Source organism: Anomaloglossus baeobatrachus, chromosome 1 (genome assembly GCF_048569485.1).
Source record: "Anomaloglossus baeobatrachus isolate aAnoBae1 chromosome 1, aAnoBae1.hap1, whole genome shotgun sequence".
NCBI lineage: Eukaryota > Metazoa > Chordata > Amphibia > Anura > Aromobatidae > Anomaloglossus > Anomaloglossus baeobatrachus.
In genome coordinates, this window is record NC_134353.1 from 429,822,686 (window position 1) to 429,842,800 (window position 20,115).

The 20,115-nt window shown below is 43.6% G+C and overlaps 1 protein-coding gene across 1 annotated transcript in view; it reads left to right on the forward strand.

Annotated features, from left to right (window-relative positions):
* Positions 1-20,115, forward strand: part of LOC142303971 (scaffold attachment factor B2-like) — an 812,977-nt gene that overhangs the window by 64,533 nt on the left and 728,329 nt on the right. The window contains exons 4-6 of the mRNA XM_075345939.1: positions 8,015-8,042; positions 8,688-9,147; positions 9,438-9,484. Of these exons, the coding sequence (XP_075202054.1) occupies positions 8,015-8,042; positions 8,688-9,147; positions 9,438-9,484 (535 nt within the window). The remainder of the gene's footprint in view (positions 1-8,014; positions 8,043-8,687; positions 9,148-9,437; positions 9,485-20,115) is intronic.

Here is a 20,115-nt window from a genome sequence, read left to right on the forward strand (position 1 = left end):
ATCTGCGATTAAACCTCCTCTTTGGGACAGGCAGAATAGCAAGTTCTTCCACTCCCTTATGAAAATGCCAGGAGTTAAATCCTCAGCTTGTAATATTTTAGTCACGGTAAATGGGTGATTAAGCAATTCCTTCAATTCAGCCACCTGTGTCCATTGACCTTCATTTAAGGGTACTTGAGGGATTGCCATGTCTATAAGAAACTATTTTAGTTCAAGCAATCGCTCAGTCATTAAATAAGTGCTGCCTCACCGAGTGGCTTGATCAACAATTGCCCCTTTCCCAGCATGTCTCTTCAAGATGAAATCAATTTTAGGGGTTCTGGTGGCAATAACCAACTTCCTCACTTTTCCGATCAGATTTCCAGCATGTCTGCCCAGTTTCACACATCTGGCTTTTCGCCGGTTTGGCGGATGTGGCGCACGCCAGTACAGTACGATACAGTACAGTGGCAGTGCCACAACTTCCGGGTCACATGCTCCTGTCACATGAAAGCATGTGACCATCGTTTGTCGCGCTGCCAGTGTACTATATACAGTGTACTGGAGTGCGCCGCATCCGCCAAACCAGATGTGTGAAACCGGGGTCCCTCTTGCAGCATCTCTTATTGCCAGCGGCAGCGTGTTCACAACACAGCGCATGTGATAAATATGAAATTGTTTTGAAGCAGCTTCAACAAGATCTAATCCTAAAGTATCATTTTGCTGTTCTTCTGTTGTAATATCTGTTTCTTCCTCAGTTACATGAACAGCACTGTGGCTCCATCTCACACATACTGAATCCTAAATTTTTATTCTAGCTGTTGTTAATTACTCTCATTCATCAGTTTAATTTTACTTATGTTTGAAGCATTGTTCGTTACAATGGCAAGAACCTGTTTTTTTTTGCGTTCCTAATCTTGCAGAACTTTTACTAAGGCCTGGAGAAACTGGCTGATGGGATGAGCTTTACTATCTTTTACTGCCAGTGTCTTACTAACAATTTTTTTCTAGTCACAAACCTATCGAACATTGATGGCAAAACAATTCAGTGAAATTCAGTGACTGGCATCCCAGCAAAGGCAATGGGTGGAAAGATAGGACATTCAGACACAGCGTTTTGTGAGGATCCTCAAAAAGAATGAGCATGTCAGTTTGTGGCGGTTTTCTAATCTGCTTTTGCTATTGAAAACATTATCTATGAGCTCAGAAACCTTTCAGGTGATGCGGTTTTTTAAAAAGCTGATCTGCTTTTGCAGCTGAAAAACGTATTCTCAAAGAACGCAGCAAAAACGCTGTGTGTTAATGCGGCCTTAGATCAGGAATAGAACAGCCATTTATAGGACATTTCATAACTTTCTCAACTTCATATGAAAAAATTTTCATCGCACTCTGCATTGCAGTACTGTCCCCAATTTATTATAGATTTTTAGGAGTCGAAGTCGGTGCATTTTATACCGACTCCGACTCCACCAAAATGAGCTCCGACTCCACAGCCCTGGGCATAAGGATGTGCACAATAATACTGGGCACATTACTACAAGGATGGGCACAATACTACTGGGCACAAAAAACAGAAGGATGAGCACAATGCTACGGGGCAAAAGGATGGGCACAATACTACAGTCCCTGACAAAAGTTCTGTCTTATCCAGGTTATGTACATAAAAGCTTATAACCTGACTTTAAATTCATCCATTGGTTTCATAAATTACTCTTTTGACAGCTGAAACCCTCCCAGATTTGGTTTAGGTTATGAAAACAAAGTTGCTGGAAAGCTGAAATATTGACCATTTAATGAACACAGGTCAGATTTAGGGAAGACAAATTTTTTGTCGCCTTGTCATATAATGCACCCAATCCTAGTTTACATCCTCACCTGTGCTCACTAAATGATCGGTTACTTAGTGGGTGTGTATAAAAAGAAACCCAGCACCCCAGATTTTCAGTTGAACTGCAACTTGACCTCTAACATGCCAAAAATCCACCATGTGACTAAAGCCTTGACTCTCAAACGGCTGAAGACCAGATCCACTGCAGAGGTGGCTAGCACCTTTTTAATGTGTCTCAGTGTCAAGTACAAAGAATTAAAAAATTTTTTTGAAGAGACTGGAGATGTTTTTGACAAGCTCAGGTCCGGCATGACCCTGCAACTCAACTACTTAAGAGGAATGTTTGTTGGTTAGAAAATCCAAAGCCAGCCCCTCTTCCACTGCAGCAGAGCTCCAAAAGGCCTGGTCACCTCAAGTACCTGTGTCAACTAAAACAGTTTGTAGGATTCTGTCTCGAATTGGCCTCCATGGTCGAATCAGCACTAAACAAAAGGTAATTAAAAAAACATGTGGTATTTGCCAAGTCCCATTGCCTGCTAAACAGATGGATGCTGGAAAAGTGGTAGAAGGTAGATTTATCTGATGAATCTTCAGCTGAATTACACCACAGCTGCCGCAAATACTGCAAGAGACCTACTGGAGCCCGTATGGATCCAAAAAACTGTTAAGATTGGTGGTGGAAAGATCATGGTCTGGGGTTACATTCAGTGTGGTGGTGTGCAAAACATTTGCAAGGTGGGAGGCAATAGCCTAAAATATCAAGAAGTATTAGCTACCTCTTACATTCCCAATCATAAAAGGGGTCTTATTCTGCAGCAGGATGGTGCTCCATCTCATACATCCATCTCTACAACAAAGTTCCTCCTGGCAAAGAAGAGCAAGGTGCTCAAGGACTGGTCAGCCCAGTCACCAGACATGAACATTATTGAGCATGTTTGGGGTAGGATGAAAGAGGAAGCTGAAGCTTGGAAGACGAAACCAAAGAATCTAGATGAACTCTGGGAGGCATGTAAGACTGCATTCTTTGCTATTCCTGCTGACTTCATCAATAAATTGTATGAATCATTGTTGAACTGCATGGATGCAGTCCTTCAAGCTCATGGAAGTCACACAAAATATTAAATATGGCTCTTATAGCACCACAACTTTATTCTCCAATGTTATGCAACATATCTTTGTATAAGGCCAAGTGTCCACGTTGTGTTTTTCTGCGTTTTGGCTGCGTTTACAACTGCATTGTCATTGACAAAATGCATGCGTTGTGCTTCCCCTAGCAAAGTCTGAGAATCATGCAAAATCTGTGCACACGATGCTTTTTGAAATGCAGTGTTTTGATTGTCAAAAATTTGACACTCTCTGCGTTTAGAAAAGCAGCATGTCAGTTCTTTTGTCCGTTTTGGCAGCGTTCTACACCCATTTAAATCAACGAGTTGTAGAAAAATGCTGCCAAAATGTTAAGCATTGCGTTTGCACTGCATTTTTGTTGCAATCCGCATGTTTTTTTGACGTAACAAAGGCAGGTCTTTTGGTCTCTCTATCTATCTATCTATCTATCTATGTCTGTCTCCCTCCTCTTTCATACTCACCGATCCACGATCGCTGTCGCGGTGCTGCACGGCGTTCACACTATGGCAGCTTCTCCTCTTCTGAAAATGCCGGCTGCTCATTAATCCATCTCGTATTCCCTGCTTCCACCGCCCACCGGTGCCTATGATCGGTTGCAGTCATACACACCCCCACGCTGAGTGACAGCTGTCTCACTGCAACCAATCACAGCCACCGGTGGGCGTGCCTATATCGAGCATTAAAAAAATAAATTCATTTAAAAAATAACAAAAAACGACGTGCGGTCCCCCCAATTTGGATACCAGCCAGGGTAAAGCCACACAGCTGAAGGCTGGTATGCTCAGGATGGGGAGCTCCACGTTTATGGGGAGCCCCCCAGCCTAACAATATCAGCCAGCAGCCGCCCGGAATTGCCGCATCCATTAGATGCGACAGTCCCGGGACTCTACCCGGCTCATCCCGAAATGCCCTGGTGCGGTGGCAAACTGGGTAATAAGGAGTTAATGGCAGCCCATAGCTGCCACTAAGTCCTAGGTTAATCATGGCAGGCGTCTCCCCGAGATACCTTCCATGATTAACCTGTAAGTTAAAGAAAATAAACACACACATCCAAAAAATCCTTTATTTGTAATGAAAGACAAAAAACCCCCTCTTTCACCACTTTTTTAACCCCTCAAAAAACATTTCCATGTCCAAAGTAATCCATGCAAGGTCCCACGTCGCTTTCAGCTCTGCTACATCGGAAGCTGACAGGAGCGGCAATAGAACACCGCTGCTCCTGTGAGCTCCATGCAGCAACTGAAGTGAGTCGCGCGATCAGCTGTGCTGTTACTGAGGTTACTCGCGGCCACCGCTCTCAGGTGGAGCACTGCAGCTGTGGCAGCGAGTAACCTGAGTGAAAGCACAGCTGATCGCGCAGCTCACTGCAGTCACTCAGGGGATTTGCGATCACAGGTGAGTTCTTCGTGTGACCGCAAATCAAGCCGCTGTACACACACAGCTGCGCGATCACAATGAAGTCGAGGGAAGTTCATTCTGATCGCGCGGCTCTGTCTCGCAGCCAGCCATGCTCTTTTTGACAGTGCGGTCCCACTCGGCTCTGCTGCAAGTCTATTGGGATACTGCAGAGCAGAGTGTAACCGCACTGTCAAAAATGTGCATTCTGGATGCTTTTCCCACTCTGTCTATGGCACAGCAAGCATCCAAAACGCATCAATTTTACAGGAATGTGCGCACGTTGCATTCTGCCCAATGCGTCTCATCGCAGCTTTTTCGGCTGCGTACTGAAACGCACATGCAGTGACTTTACACGTTGCGGAAAAGAACGCAACGTGCGCACATAGCCTTAGAAGTTAATTATTTGTTTGAATTTCACATTACTTTCTGTGGGCGATGCAACTATTGTCTTGCCAAAATCTGACCTTTCTGTGATCATTAAATGATCACTATTTCAGCTTTGCAGCTACTTTATTTTCATAACCTAAACCAAATTTGAGAAGGTTTCAGCTTTCAAAAGTCAAATTGTCTCTCCAGGAAAGGAGACAAACTCTAGCGCAGCGCCACCTATTGGAAATAGCGATCCTAAAAGTCAAAAGTAGATTTTTTTAACAATACTTTGCATATGACTTGGGATTCTGATCTGGCATAAATCCTAATTTGCAGACACTGTGTTTCGGGGTGCTTGCCCCTCGTCAGGCATATATAGGTTTTGTACCTATATCACCCCATCAGGTGGTGCCCTCTGACAGCTATTACTACAAGGATGAGCACAATACTACAGGGCACAATGATGACCACAATACTACGATGAGCACAATACTACTGGGCACAAGGATGAGCACAATGCTACAGGGCATATGGATGTGCACAATACTAAAATGATGAGCACAATACTACAGGGCAAAAGGATGGGTACAATACTACTGGGTTCAGTACTACATGGATGAGCACAATACTACTGGGCACACGCATGGGCACAATACTACTAGACACAATATTACAAGGATGAGCACAATATTACAGGTTACAAGGATGGGCATATTACTACTGGGCACAATATTACAAGGATGAGCAGAATACTACAGTGCACAAGGATGGGAACAATACTACTGGGCACAATACTACAAGGATAAGCACAATACTATTGGGCACAAGCATGAGCACAATGCTACAGGGCACAAGGAAGAGCACAATACTACAGGGCGCAAGGGGCACAATACTACTGGGCACAATACTACAAGGATGAGAACAATACTACAGGGCACACTGATGGGCACAATACTATCTCTTAACTAATAAAGTCCAGGTTTGTCATAATAAACAAGCAAAAAATGTTAAAAAAAAAAAAAAGTGATCCAAAAGGTATATAAGGAAAAAACATGGAATCATTAAAAATATCACTTTGTCCTGCATTTTTATTTCTTTTCTATGTGCAGCCCATACACCCAGCTGAGTTTGAGACCTCTGCACTAACCTGTATCCTCCCATGTATTCTCTGTCAGCAGATCACTGCTAATAATGATTTGAGAGCCAATTTTAAATTATATAAATATACATATTTATTTGTATTTTTTTTTACATTTTTCTTTAAAGGGAATCTTTGAGCAGGTTTTTGCTATATAAGCTGAAGCCACCATACTGTAAGGGTTAAGACAAAGTTTAGGCATGCCTGTCTTGTCACTGTCCGATTTTGTTAATTTGCTATGTTTATTTTATCAGCTGGATCGTTATTACTTTGGCCAGCTGACTCCACTGCCAAGTTGTCGGAAACATCCCCTCCTATGACTCCTCACAGTCAATGTACAATCTCTATTGAGAGCCTGGTGTGGGCGAGGCAGTTCTCCTAGCTCCATAAACTCAATTCTTAAAGGGGTGGTTCACCAATATTTTTTATTCTCTACATTGATATTATATTGAGAAACAATGTTTCTCTCAAATACCTTATGTTAGCAATAGTGCCTATGAGAGGTGCTATTGCAGACCACGGTTTCCTGCTCCATGAGCCCAGAGCTCCGTGACCTCTGGGATCTGGTGACGTCACGTCAAGTTCCTGACACCGCGGCCGGCCGCAGTGTCCGTGAGTAATGGGCTGTGGGTGGTGTTTCACCGCTCGTCACATTCCAACTGCTCCCTCCTCACAGGAGAACGCTGCAAGCAGGAGACGCGCTGTGCTGTGACAAGCGGTTACAAGTGAAAAGGTTTTGGTACCGTAATACAAGCGGTGAAACACCGCCCACAGCTCAGTGAGTCAGGAAGACTGGGGCCGGCCGCACGGATGGGACGTGTCCGGAACTTGACGTGATGTCAACAGATCCCCGAGGTCATGGAGCCCGGGGGTCACTGAGCTGGAAATAGTGGTCCGCAATAGCATCTCTCACAGGCACTATTGCCAACATAAGGTATTTTGAGAGAAACATTGTTTCTCAATATATCATCGATGTAGACAATAAAAAAATATGGGTGAACCAGCCCTTTAAAGATTACTGAGTGCAGCCTTTCTTACATTATCTAAGTTAATCATGGTTAGTTTCAGAATCTTTCCCTACAACATGCTACTTTCAGATGAAGTAGCAAAAATCCACTGACAAATTCACTTTTTAAATTTATTTTTTTTTTATATAATTTTTAATTTTTTTGATTATTTTCTATACGGGATCATACTGTATTATAATGCAATAGCATTGTAATGTAGTTTACTGTCCAGAAGCTTCTGCTCTCATGCTCTTAGCATAATTCCAGAGGTTTTCTGTGCCTGGGTGACCGGGAGGTTGTCAGGACGCCCTTAAGTGACCATGGCAAAGATCAGGGCCTCTTGATCACATTGCAGGAGCACCAATCAGAAGATGCGCAATTCCATTCCCAAACCCTTAATTGCAGTTATCGATATCAATCGCTGCATTTAGGGGGTTAAACAGCCAGGGACGATGCCAGCACTGTATTTGGCTGTGAGAGCCGGGGCTTGGAAAGCAGTGTCCCCGTCGGCAATCATAGCCAAGGATGTACCCTGCATGTCCTTGGTCAGGAAAGCACTGACCATCAGGACGTGCGGGGTACATGCAATGTCAGGAAGGGGTTTAAAAGGAATATTTTTCTCAAATGCTGCTGTCTGAATCAAACATTTCTGACTGATTTCATACAGCCAGTGCCTGATGTCTGCTGCCCATGGATTTGTCAGAATGTATCTGATGTCAGGTTCTCTTTATTGCCCATTTAAGCTTGGTCACTAAGTAGTTGAAGGGAATATGTCACATGCACAAATGCTATTAACCTGTAGCTATGGGGTTATTTGGCAGGTTAATCGTTTTCCAAAACTGCCCTACTACCAGGAGGAATTTAACTTTATTCTTCTTGCAAACCTCAAGCTTTCAGCCATGGCAGTGAGGTTGGTGTGGCTTCACTCACCGCTTAGTACATAGTGAATAGCGACTATATCCCTGTCCTGACCCTGCCAGCCGTGCATCCTGTGACAGATTCACTTTAAAATGGAACAAACCGAAGTTCAAATTAATTTGGTAAATTTAGAAAAAAAAATCAAGATGGATAAAGACTTAAAAGATTATTTTTTTTTTCCCCCCGTATGAATACCTGCATATTTCAGTCATACTGAAAATAATGGAAGCTGTTTTTCCTTCCCTTTTACAGGAGAATGAAGAAATCCATTTGGAACAAGGTATTTTCTATGTTGCACAGTAGTTTGTAGCTAAATGTTATACTTTTTAATTTGTTGTTCTTTCTGGTGCAGCTATTGAAAAATGTGATATTGGCATACATATATAATTAGTTATTTTGTCATTCAACAGCTATAATCAAAGTAATCCTACATTTTTTTTTTGTTTCTGGAGGGTTATTGTAATCTGATCACACCATTCTACACATTGACAACACTTTTGTACAAAGCTTTGGAAATTGTCTGTGTTGCATGATAGCCTCCTGGAAGATCTCTTAACATTGTGGTGCAGTTCTCAGAAGACAAAAATGAAAGTCCTATTTAGTGTGGAAATGTTGAAGTCACAAGAAGATGGAGAATTTCAACGTACTTTCAAGTCGGATTGATTTCAAGACACATGAAGTTTAAACAGATGCTCTTTATGTTTCCAACATGTAGTCTTTTTTTCTTTTTTTTTTTATTGGTGGGTGGGGGAACATTTAGTGATTCATATTAAATGCTTTCAGCTCCGTACACATGTACTGCGTAAAGCTCCTTTAATATTTGTGTGTAGTATTCAAAGTTGGCAGCCATGCCGGTTCCACATGTTTGTTTTGTTTTTGTTCCTGGTAATTAAATTGTGCCGTTCTATTCTTATTAAATCTATAGAAAATGAGAAAGTACTCGAGATATTGGGGGAAAATGATAAATGTGAACAGCTTAAAGAAGAAGTTCCAGAAGTAGAAGATTCATTTAAACAAGATGAAAATTGTGTTGAACCAGAGAATGCAAAAGAGGACAAGGAGGTTTTTGTGACTATCGTTTCTCCTGACAGCGTTATAGATTTAGCAGGGGAATCTAATCAAGTTTGTGAAGATGGAGAATGTAAAGATTTAGCTTTAAAGAATAGGGACTCTAAAACGCAAAGCACAAATAAGGATACAGACTTTGAAATGATAGATCTGGATAAAACAAGTGGTCAGAGTAGCCAGCCTCAACCTGTTCTCATTAAAAACGAGGAAAATGAAGAAAAGCCACCTGATGGTGAAGAGACCAAGAAACTGGATGATGTTCAAGAACAAAGCTCTGCTGTAAAAGAGTCCTCAAAAGAGGATGATCAGAAAATGAGGTTTGTTGTCTTATCGGTATTAGAATATTTAATATATATATTTTTTTTTTTTTTTTCTTTTGATTTTTGAGTTTTGTTTCTTGTCAGTAAGGCAGTTTTACAATTTGGCTATACTATGGGTATTTAAAATCTTTGATTAGTTTCTTCAAAAATATTATTTGTATTGCCTCAATACTCTCTCTTTTGCTTTTACTTTTACAATGTCATGAAATGTGCACATAATTATTTATGTTTAGATGGGCATGCATCTATTTTTTACCTATTCCACTAATTTTCCCATTTTCCTTTAGTTCGGCCGATGAGGAGATTGATACAAGTGTCTCAAAAGAGGATAAAGGTATATAGGATTCCCAATTATGCTAAATATTTTTACTTTAGGGGTGTGTGCATAGTCTAGTATAATTTGAACAATTAATTTTTAAAGGGGTCTAAAAATCTTAACAGGAGTTGCAATATTACACAATAAACTAAGCATTACTTACTCGGTATATAACCTGCCACGCTATTGTCTATGATCTGGTAGTCTCCCGAGGTCCTCCATTTCATTGTTCATGTAGACTAAGAAAGCTTTGAGAAATCCTGGTCCTCAGTAGTAAAGTTTACAATTAGAATACATGACAACTGAGACCAGCGATTGAATTTAGTGGTCATTGACTGCAGGAGTGGAAGTACTGCTGCTATGTGGGATTCAAACAAAGCTTTGGATAAATTATAACATTACTGTTGGCAAGTGTCAGGGAACCTGTCACCAGATTTGGTGACTATAAGCTGCGGCCACCACCAGTTGGCTCTTATATAAAGCATGTTAGCATGCTGTATATAAGAGCCCAGGCCGCTGTGTAGAACGTAAAAATCACTTTATATTACTCACCTAAGGTGCAGTGCAGACTGGTCTGATGGGTGTCTCCGGTACCGGCGCCTCCTCTTTCGACCATCTTTGTCCTCCTTCTTCTGAAGCCTGGGTACATGACTCGTTCTACGCCATCCACACTAGCCGGGATTGAGGTCCCGCGCAGGCGCACTACAATACTTTCATCTTCCCTGCTTAGGGCAGATCAAAGTATTGTAGTGTGCCTGTGGGTTCCTCCATGTTGGCTCGTGTGGATTGCGTTGCGTAGGACACGTCATGCACCCAGGTTTCAGAAGACTGAGGACAAATATGGCTGAAAAAAGAGGCGCCGGTACCGTAGAACGGAGATACCCATCAGACCAGTCTGCACCGCACCGCCCCTTAGATGAGTAATATAAAGTGATTTTTACGTTCTACACAGCGGGCTGGGCTCTTATATACAGCATTCTAACATGCTTTATATAAGAGCCAACTGGTGGTGGCCGCAGCTTATAGTCGCCAAATCTGGTGACAGATTCCCTTTGAACAGGACAAATCAGAGGGACAAGAAGTCCAGTTATGTGGTGAGCAGTAAAGCTCATGAGAGCCAAGATTCCAGGCTTTTATTCCCTGCAGTGATACTCTGATCTGAAGGAGTGCCTCTTCACGCTCTTGTTGTGGTTCTTGCCTCTTTGTATGTTACTACTTGATAATCATGAAAACTGTGAGTTAGTCTACTCCTTTTGGATTTAAAAAAACACCCAGCACATGAGTTCTCAGGATGCTGTACCCAGTTCGCATGATACAGGACTCATTTTACCGCTCACCTTTTTTCCTACCACCCATAACAGCACCACGGAGAGAGGGGATTGTTCCTGCTAGACAGGAAATCTACTGAATAAAAAGGCGGTACCTCTCCCACACATCAGTTGGTTTCCTGTCCTTGGAGGGGGAACCTCCTGAAGCGGTACTCGCCGGATAAAGAAGATGTTCCCAGGTCTTGCTCGCCGAAGGGTCCCTGCTGCGGCTGGAAGTGAGGAGTCCTGGTAGCGCCACGGTGGGCCCGGGGGGGGGGGGGGCGTTCAAAACGCATGTGGGCGCGAGCTATGGCACCCACTTAGGTGTTCTGTCGGGCTACCGCTCTTCCCGGGTGCGTATGTGCACGACATACTTCCCTACCGGCGCTCAGGGATGACGCGCACACCTGGGATCATGTGACTGCTGTCACATGATAGAAAGGAGAAAGTGACTTCTGGGAGTCGATGGAGGCATCCTGGGGGAGGGGCTGTATTTGGCAGGTCCTGCACTTGTTTAAATGTGCGGTCTGACTGCTAGTTGAGCGTTTTTGCTCCAGCCACAGATCTCCCCCCAGTGAAGATGGATGAGGCAGTTCAAGAGCAGCAACAGCACCAAGAACTCCACCACCTGCAGCCAGGTCAGCAGCAGAAGCAACCCTGGTAAAGGTGTTTCTCACTCTGGCAAGTGGTCCAAGCGCTGTGCCAGCGGCACCAGCCAGCAGTGTTACGGTTCCAGCAAGGTGGACCAGGGGAGAAAAGCTGATTCCGCTTTCTCCAGAGGAAACGAGTCACCTGACCTGATTTCTCCTTTTTATCCAGTACAGTCAGTATGACCCTTTGGTAAATCTTCGTGAATGTTCGCTAATTAAGGATTCCTCCTTCTCTCTATTGTATTTTGTTAGGAAAAGCCCAAGAAAAGTCTTATGAAGACCAAACACAGTGAGTGTGCCCTCTTAGGGAAGGGTTACCCAGCACTTGGCCCAAACGTCTTGGCCAGTCCTCCATTCAGCAGACAATCCGTGATGAAAACCCAGGATTGGCCTCCGATCTAAGGTTCGTCATTAAGTCCGAGGTGAAGAGCTCCCTTAAATCCCTATCCAAAGGGAAGAAAGAGAGAAGGAAGGAACATGGAATGTCATCACCCCCTATCAAGCGATTCAGATAAATCGGAAGGAGAGTGCAAGTCCTCTGACATTTCCCGTTCATCCTCTGACTCTGATACGGGAGGGCGCCATTGCTTCCCTCTAGAAAATTAATCACATAAAAGAAATTTACTCCTAAAAATACATGTATTGAAGTATAAAGTTTTAAAAAATGAAACCACTCCCAATAACAAACAAAGTAGAGAATGCCCACTATCCAAAAAAGGAAAGCAGTATGGTGAAAAAAAACCATTCCAAAAAACAGCTGGTTGAAAGTGAACCAGTAGGTGATATATCTGGATAAGGAAAATTATACCACAATACTGATTTTAACTTATGCTAATATCTCCATAACCAAATTAGACACAAGTTACCACTACCAGACAATCACCCTCAAAAACATTCAAACCAGTCGATTATTACAATGGACATGGACAATATTGTCACAAGTCAGTCAGTCAGATCAGTCTGATACATAATCATCGATCACATTGAGTCAAATATCACATTTGAGCATCCCCAAACAAATTGGGGAGCGAGATAACATCAAGAAAACCCCAAAAAACCCAACGTGTTTCACCTCTGGGGTTCGTCAAGGATATATATATATATATATATATATATATATATATATATATATATATATATATATTTATTATAGTATAGTATAAAATTATAGTATAAAATTATAATTAGCAGTAGTACCCGGGCATTGCCCGGGATAGTAACTGTCTCTCTCCCGGTCTCTGTTTTGTCTCTGTCGGACTATTTCTATCTCTGTTTGTATTTTGTATCAGTCTATTGGTCTCCATCTCTGTGTCTGTCTCCCTCTATCTTTGTTTCTGTTTGTCTCTGTGTGTGTGTCTGGCTGTCTCTCTTTCCCGGGCTGTCTCTCTTTCCCGGGCTCTCTCTTTGCCCGCCTGTCTCTTTCCATCTCTCAACCGACATCATATAACCTCACACATAAGCTTGTTATACGACCAGTTTATTTTGTTCCTATAGCAACCACTGCCAGTTGACCACTGACAACCTATAGCTCCCACCTCCATTTAGTTTAATGGCGGCAGGATTTTAGAGACTAACTGTAAAGCACGGGGTTACATTTTTCTGTCAAAACATAGTCTACGACGTTCCCTGGGACACATGATGCGTCTGTGCAAAATTTCGTGATTGTAAATGCCACGGTGCGGATTCCTTTAGCGGACATACATACATACACTCAGCTTATATATTAGATATTATATATATATATTAGATATCTAATATATAAAGCTGAGTGTATGTATGTATGTCCGCTAAAGGAATCCGCACCGTGGCATTTACAATCACGAAATTTTGCACAGACGCATCATGTGACCCAGGGAACGTCGTAGACTATGTTTTGACAGAAAAATGTAACCCCGTGCTTTACACTTAGTCTCTAAAATCCTGCCGCCATTAAACTAAATGGAGGTGGGAGCTATAGGTTGTCAGTGGTCAACTGGCAGTGGTTGCTATAGGAACAAAATAAAAAATAAAAACAAAGGTGATATGGGACCACCAAAAAAATTATCTGAGGATAATAGGCTAGGTGCTTCTGATGTATAAGCACCCAGGGTGCTCCTTTATAACATAGCTGCTGAATTAGGAGGCCTCTTTTGCAGGGAGGTCCATTATTATCTCCTCTCCATTTAAGTAGAGTTCAAAATATCATAGATCCACGGTGGCAGCCAGCCTGTGGTATTTTTTTTTACCATAGGGCTTATGACATATAAATGTATTCAATGGAAGCTGACAGCACAGCTAACAATGTGTGCACCTCATAAGTCCTCACGATGTGCTGTATATCAGATAGGATACCGAAAGCACATAGATAACAGATGTCCTACATGTCCAGTGAGACTTCGCATAGACAGAGTTGCTGTAGCTCCAGTGTCTGTCCTTTTTAAAGTGGCCCCTTGCTTCCCTCTAGAAGAAAGATACGTTGGTCAGATCCGTCAGGTCCACAATGTGCATACCGAGGACAAAACTTGTAAGACAGCGGAAGACATCATGTTCGGGGGTCTCGAGCAAAAGAAGCGTTGAGCCTTCCCGATCAATGAGACAATCAGCTACCTTATCAATGCCGAGTGGAAGAAACTGAAAAAAAACGGGTTTTTTTCCCATCATTCTTCAAGAGGAAATACCCATCTGAGTCCACTACAACATCATGGGCTAAAGCCCCAAAGCTGGATATGGCCATCTTGAAGGCATCCAAGAAATCCACCCTACCTTTTGAGGATTTAGGAATCTTGAAGGACCCAATGGATAAGAGAGCGGATGGTTTCTTAAAAGGGACCTGGGAAGCTTCAGCAGGGGCCCTCAGAGTTGCAATTGCGGCGACATGCACGGCCAGGTCCTTTAACAGTCTGGCTGATTCATCTAGAGCAGTGATTCCCAAACTCCAGTCCTCAACAGGACATGGTTTCAGGATTTCCTTAGCTTTGCACAGGTGATGCCATGATAATGCTTCATTCACTTGTGCAATGCTAAGGAAATCCTGAATACATCACCTGTTGTGGGCCATGGGGACTGGAGTTTGGGAATCACTGATCTACAGTAACAACTTCATGGCAAGGTGGCCAGGGAAGACTATTTTATCCTCAATTCCGTTGACGCGCTGCGCATCGGCATTCCTTTTCGATGTGTCAGCAGATTCAGTGTGGTTGGCTGCTCGGTTTGCAGAACTATACTATTGAACGCAGCTCGCAGGGCTCTAAGGCTTACATGCTGGCCAGGAGACATGCAAGCATAATCAAAGCTATGCTCCATCCCTTGTGCGGGGAAAAGCACCCGCTCCCATCGTTTGTGCATCATGGGCAAATCGCTGCCCATGGCGAACAATATCACCGGTACACGTCACACATACTTACCTTCCTAGTGACATCGCTGTGGGCGGCGAACAACCTTTTTTTTTTTTTCTTTTTTTTTTTTTTTTCTTTGGGGGAGGTTCGTGCGCCGTCACAGCGACATCACACAGCGGCCCGCTAATAGAAGCGGAAAGGCAGAGACAAGCCGCATTAACTACTTGCCCACCTCGTTGCCGGCAGGACGCAGGTACGTTGTCCGTCGTTCCCGGGGTGTCAAACGGTTATTTGAAAATGAACGACGTATCAACAATTAGGTGAGTATTTTTGATCGTTAGCGGTCGCTCGTAGGTGTCACATGCAACGATGTCGCTAAACAAGGCCGGATGTGCGTCACTAATTCCGTGACCCCAGCGTTATCTCGTTAGCGATATCGTTGCGTGTAAAGCGGCCTTTAGAGAAGGCCAGCGACAATTAAAAGAGGTTCTGAATCATCTCCCTTCCTTTTTACGAGGGTTTTTTTCGGAGAGCAAGATCCCGCAGATGTCCCCCTAGAGACCAGGGGAGATGGAACTTGGATCGAGGAAGGAAAGATTGAGGCCCCATGTTTAAGGGTCCCTCCCCGAAGATGGGGATAAAAGCCCTTCCAGCGACTAGTGTCCTCAGGTAGGGGGAAGACTCTCCCTATTTCTTCCTGCCTGGGAAAAGATCTCAACCAACAGCTGGATGCTCTTATTAGTAAAGTCCAGCCTGAAGTTAGAATTCCTGGGTTCGCCACTGCACTGTTATATTCTAACATACCCCCGTACGTCCCTGGTAGAGCAGCAAGTGTTGGAATTGGAGGTTCTGGACCTGGTAAAGAGAGCAGTCCTCTTAGAGGTTCCAATGCAGGAGCAAGGTGTGGAGACACGGGGCTCAGTGGGTGCTCTTGTCCTCTGAACCAGCCGCCTTTAGAAAGACAGCGTGGCTCATCCCAACTGAACGCCGGCCTCCTTAACCGTGGGCGGAAAACTACTCAGAAAACACAGGGTGAGGGAACCACAATAATTAGACTTTATTGGATTCCCAAACAATTAACGGCACATAACACATAACCAGCAAAACACAAAAGTAACAGGCAACAGGGTCTCACCCTTCTGCTGGCTCACCAGGGATTTAGAGTGTCCATGCCTCAGATGTTCCAGGGCTAATTACTCCAATCCAGCAGCACCCCGCTTTCAGCGGGCACCCACCGTGACTGGAATAACTCCAGATTTAGGAAACTGGCAGAGGTCTGCAAAGTCTGCACCAGGTGACCGATTTGTCCCAACCTGGGTTTCCTCCTTAAGTAGTCTCTGGTTTTGATATAATCCTGGCAGCCGGGGTCGAAATCCCTAGACTGTGGATATGGTCTCCAACCGGAACCGGAGTCCCTAGATTGAAGCCACAGGGTATCCTGATCCTCTAGTCAGCTCCAAAGAGCTTAGACTGGATCCATCAGCATCCATCAACAACAACAACCTGGTGGCTTAAAGAAGTCCTCTCTTATAGCCACAGCCCTCCCTCTGGGCACACTGCGTCCTCATCGATTGGTTGGACAAGATCGCCTCTCCCATTTGGATGAATCTCAAGCTGCATGGACAATGTTCATCCAAATGATGTCTACAGAAAGACTGAGGGTATACATGTAGTCTGGAATGCACAGACTAGATAATGACTACTAAGGTAATTACATTAGCAATACACAACTACATTACAATGATTACTGGAAGGGTCTGGAGAAACCATAGCTAAGCAAACCTGACTTGGCACACATAAGAACAATACGTCTGGCTGAATGTTAAGAAACTTTAACCCATGAGAGGCATTGGGTGTCCATGTCGTCACACAAGGGATGGGATATTATTCCCTTCTCTTCTTAGTGAACGTACCAGATGGGTCCTACAGGACCATAATAAACCTGAAAGGCCTGAATGTTCATATAAAATCGGAAACCTTCAAAATTGAGACGATCAGGTCAACAGTGAAGATTCTTTTCCCAGGATGTAATATGGCAGTCTTGGATTTGAAAGACGCCTAATATCATATGCCAATACATGTGAAATATCAGAAATTCCTCAGTGGCCCTATACATCAAGGGACCGATACGCCAATTCCAATATAGAGCCCTGCCCTTTTGAGCTGTCAGTAGCTCCGCGCCTTGCAAAGTACAGTTGTTCTTGGGTCTCATCCTAGATTCCAACACCCAGGAATGTAGTCTTCCTCAAGACAAGATAAACATTCACAACAAAGTCTCCAAAGCTATTGCGTCACCTGTTATGTCACTCAGGCAAGATTCATACCAGGGAATTGCAGTGGAACATTCTGGACAGCGAAGCAAATAAATCTAAAGGGTCAATTATTAGCGACACTGACTCTAATACAATCAGTCAGTCATTCAGGCCCTCTTTTGCTGGAGAAACACACAAAATCTGGTGAAAGGCGTAGCCTGGAAGAATTCAGTCTGAAAAGTTATTACTGCATACGAGAGCCCCAATGGCAGGGGAGCTCCTCTGCAGGACCATCTAGTTGAGGCAGTTTGGTTGGAACAGGAGAAACCAACCTCAAACCTAAAAGAACTGATGGCAGTAGAACACTCCAGTGTTAAACTTTCTACCCCTTCTAGTAGGGTGTCACGTGCAAATCCTCTCTGACAATTCAGTAACTGTGGCCTACATCAACCGTCAAGGGGGAACTTGTTCCAGAGCCTGTGTATTTTAACTAGCAGAACAACACCTGCAGTCATTAACAGCCCTACACATCAAAGGAGAAGACAACTGCAAAGCAGATTTTTATTTTTTTTTTGGGCCATAATCGACTACGATAAGGGGAATGGGTCATGAGTCACTCGGTGTTTTCCCAACTAGTGGACTTGTGTGAGCTACCAGGCATAGACCTGTTTGCAACCAGACAGAACCGGAAGGTGGAAACATTGTTTCCTGAAGCCCAAAGAAAATCCCCACGCAGTAGACTCCTTGCTGGTCAGATGGGACTTCAGACTGGCATATGCCTGCCCTCCAGTGATACTGATTCCAGCTGTACTGAGGAAGATCAGAGAAGATTGAGCAAGGGTCATCCTGATAGCTCCCTTTTTGCCCAAAAGGCCTTGGTTTTCTTGGATACAGAGGATGTCTATCTCCGACCCTTGGGTGCTTCTGTACATCCCAGACCTTCTCTCACAGGAACCAGTCACATTCTCAAATTTCCAGCCTCCAACTAACTGCATGGAATTTAAAAGGTTATTGCTAGAAAGTAAAGGTTTCTCCCCTAATCTAGTCTCAACTTTGCACCAGAGTAGGAAGCCAGTAACCACCAAAATTTATGCCAGAACCTGTAACAGATTCTTGTCTACCCCAGGAGTCCAGCTCAGTGATTAGGTCCCTATCGGTTCCATCTTAGAATTCCTGCAGAAAGGAGTAGATTTAGGGCTTTGTACTAGCACTCTGAAAGTCCAGGTGTCTGCACTAGTGACCTTATATAATTATGATTTGGTACATAATTGAAGTTTTTCCAGGTTTATTAGGGCCCGCTCCAGAGCAACGCCTATTGTTAAACCAAGAATGCCTTCATGGGATTTGAATCTGTCTGCTATCAGCCCTGACTGAGCCTCCCGTTCAACCCATAACATCAATACCAATTAAGCTGATTTCACTTAAAACCATCCTTTTAGTGGCGTTAACATCATCCCATTGGGTTAGTGATATCTAGGCCCTGTCGGCAGATCCTCCTTTCACCCAGATTTTAGAGGATAGTGTTGTGTTGAGACCAGATGCAGCAGATCTCCTTAAAGTTGCTTCTAAATTCCATAGGTCTCATGAGGTGGTTCTCCCATCCTTCTGCAGTAGCCTCGGGAATCAGAATAAGAAGCTACATACCCTAGATGTCCAGAGAGGCCTGATAAAATACTTTGAGGCTACAGAGTCTTTGAGCCTGGATAGGTCTTTTGTCATGTTCGCCCCGGAGTCCGCCTCTGCGACTTCTGCTCCGATCACCAGGCGACGCCGTGTTCCCACCGTGGATGGTGCTGTTGATTTTGAGAGAAGTCAGTGCCAGTGGCTCTGCTGGGTGCAGGCTCCGCTCATCCACTAGGCTGGGTTTCCCTGGGACATGCAGTACCGCTATCAAGGTTGGGAATTTAGGGGAGACCACACATGGGGTCCCTCGTCTGGGTCAGAGTTCAAATCAAATCTGTGCAGATATTAATGAATCGGACATTGAGACATGTTCATCGTTTGAGCAAAAGCAGGCTTCTGACTCGTGTATTAAAAAGACTCATGATTATACAATACAACATTAGACTTCGACCTTGAAGCAAGAGCAAGGAGTGACATCCCACATCTTACATCCCTCATTCCAGCTGGTGAGAAAATCATAATAAAATTCTCTCAGTATGTTTATGAACACTTCTTTGTTCATTGTGCATTCTGACTTTTATCTCCATTAACACCTTACTGTACACACATCTTAGAATCAGATTATGGCGTCTGTGCAATTGTCATATAGACACACAGATAATTATGCAACGACATCTATATTTTGATTATTTACATACACAGATCTTTTTATTACTTTTGGACAAACGTCCCACAGCCAAGGCCTACCCTCAGTCCCCCCTTGATAAGATATCTGTGAATGTTATCAACCTTACATTTTTTTACATTTTCCTAAGGAATAATTTTATATACTATTCTACAGTATATTGGGTATGTGCTAGTGACACCCTTGGGCCCCTCCTAACCTCTTTACCTCAGTTCCCCCAGTGCAGTTCATGAGTACCATAGTACTCCCTTCCAATAGTCTTCTTTGTATGGGTGTGGATTTTTGACAGTTACCATAGAAGCAACCTGTGTCTGCACTGTAGATGTATGCAGGACTGAGGGGAAGGTGGCCATGACTATAGCCTCGTTTGTCCCTTAGTTACAAATCTTCTTACAGCAAGGCAAAATGCAGTAAACCATTATAATAGCGAATAGCAGTACTAGTAATATCATTACACCTAACTGAATTAAAATACCCTTCAAGGAAGTTATCCATGAGAACCAGCTACTCTATGGGTTGGTCACCCCAGAATTTTCCTTCAACTCTTTGAAAAGGGAATTTAATTGTTTTAGGGCCTGTGTGACTTTACCATTTGGACCTGTGTCGTCTGGGACAGAAGTATAACAGCTCTCCCCTATCATTGCACAGACACCTCCTTTTTCTGCTAGCAACATATCCAGAACGATCCGGTTCTGGTCGGCCAGCATAGTAGTCGTAGTCTGACCGAACTGAGTAGCTAACCCAGTTAAAGCGTCCCTGGAATAATTAACAAATCTCTGTTGATTTATAGTAGAGGTAATTAATCCATGCAACATTCT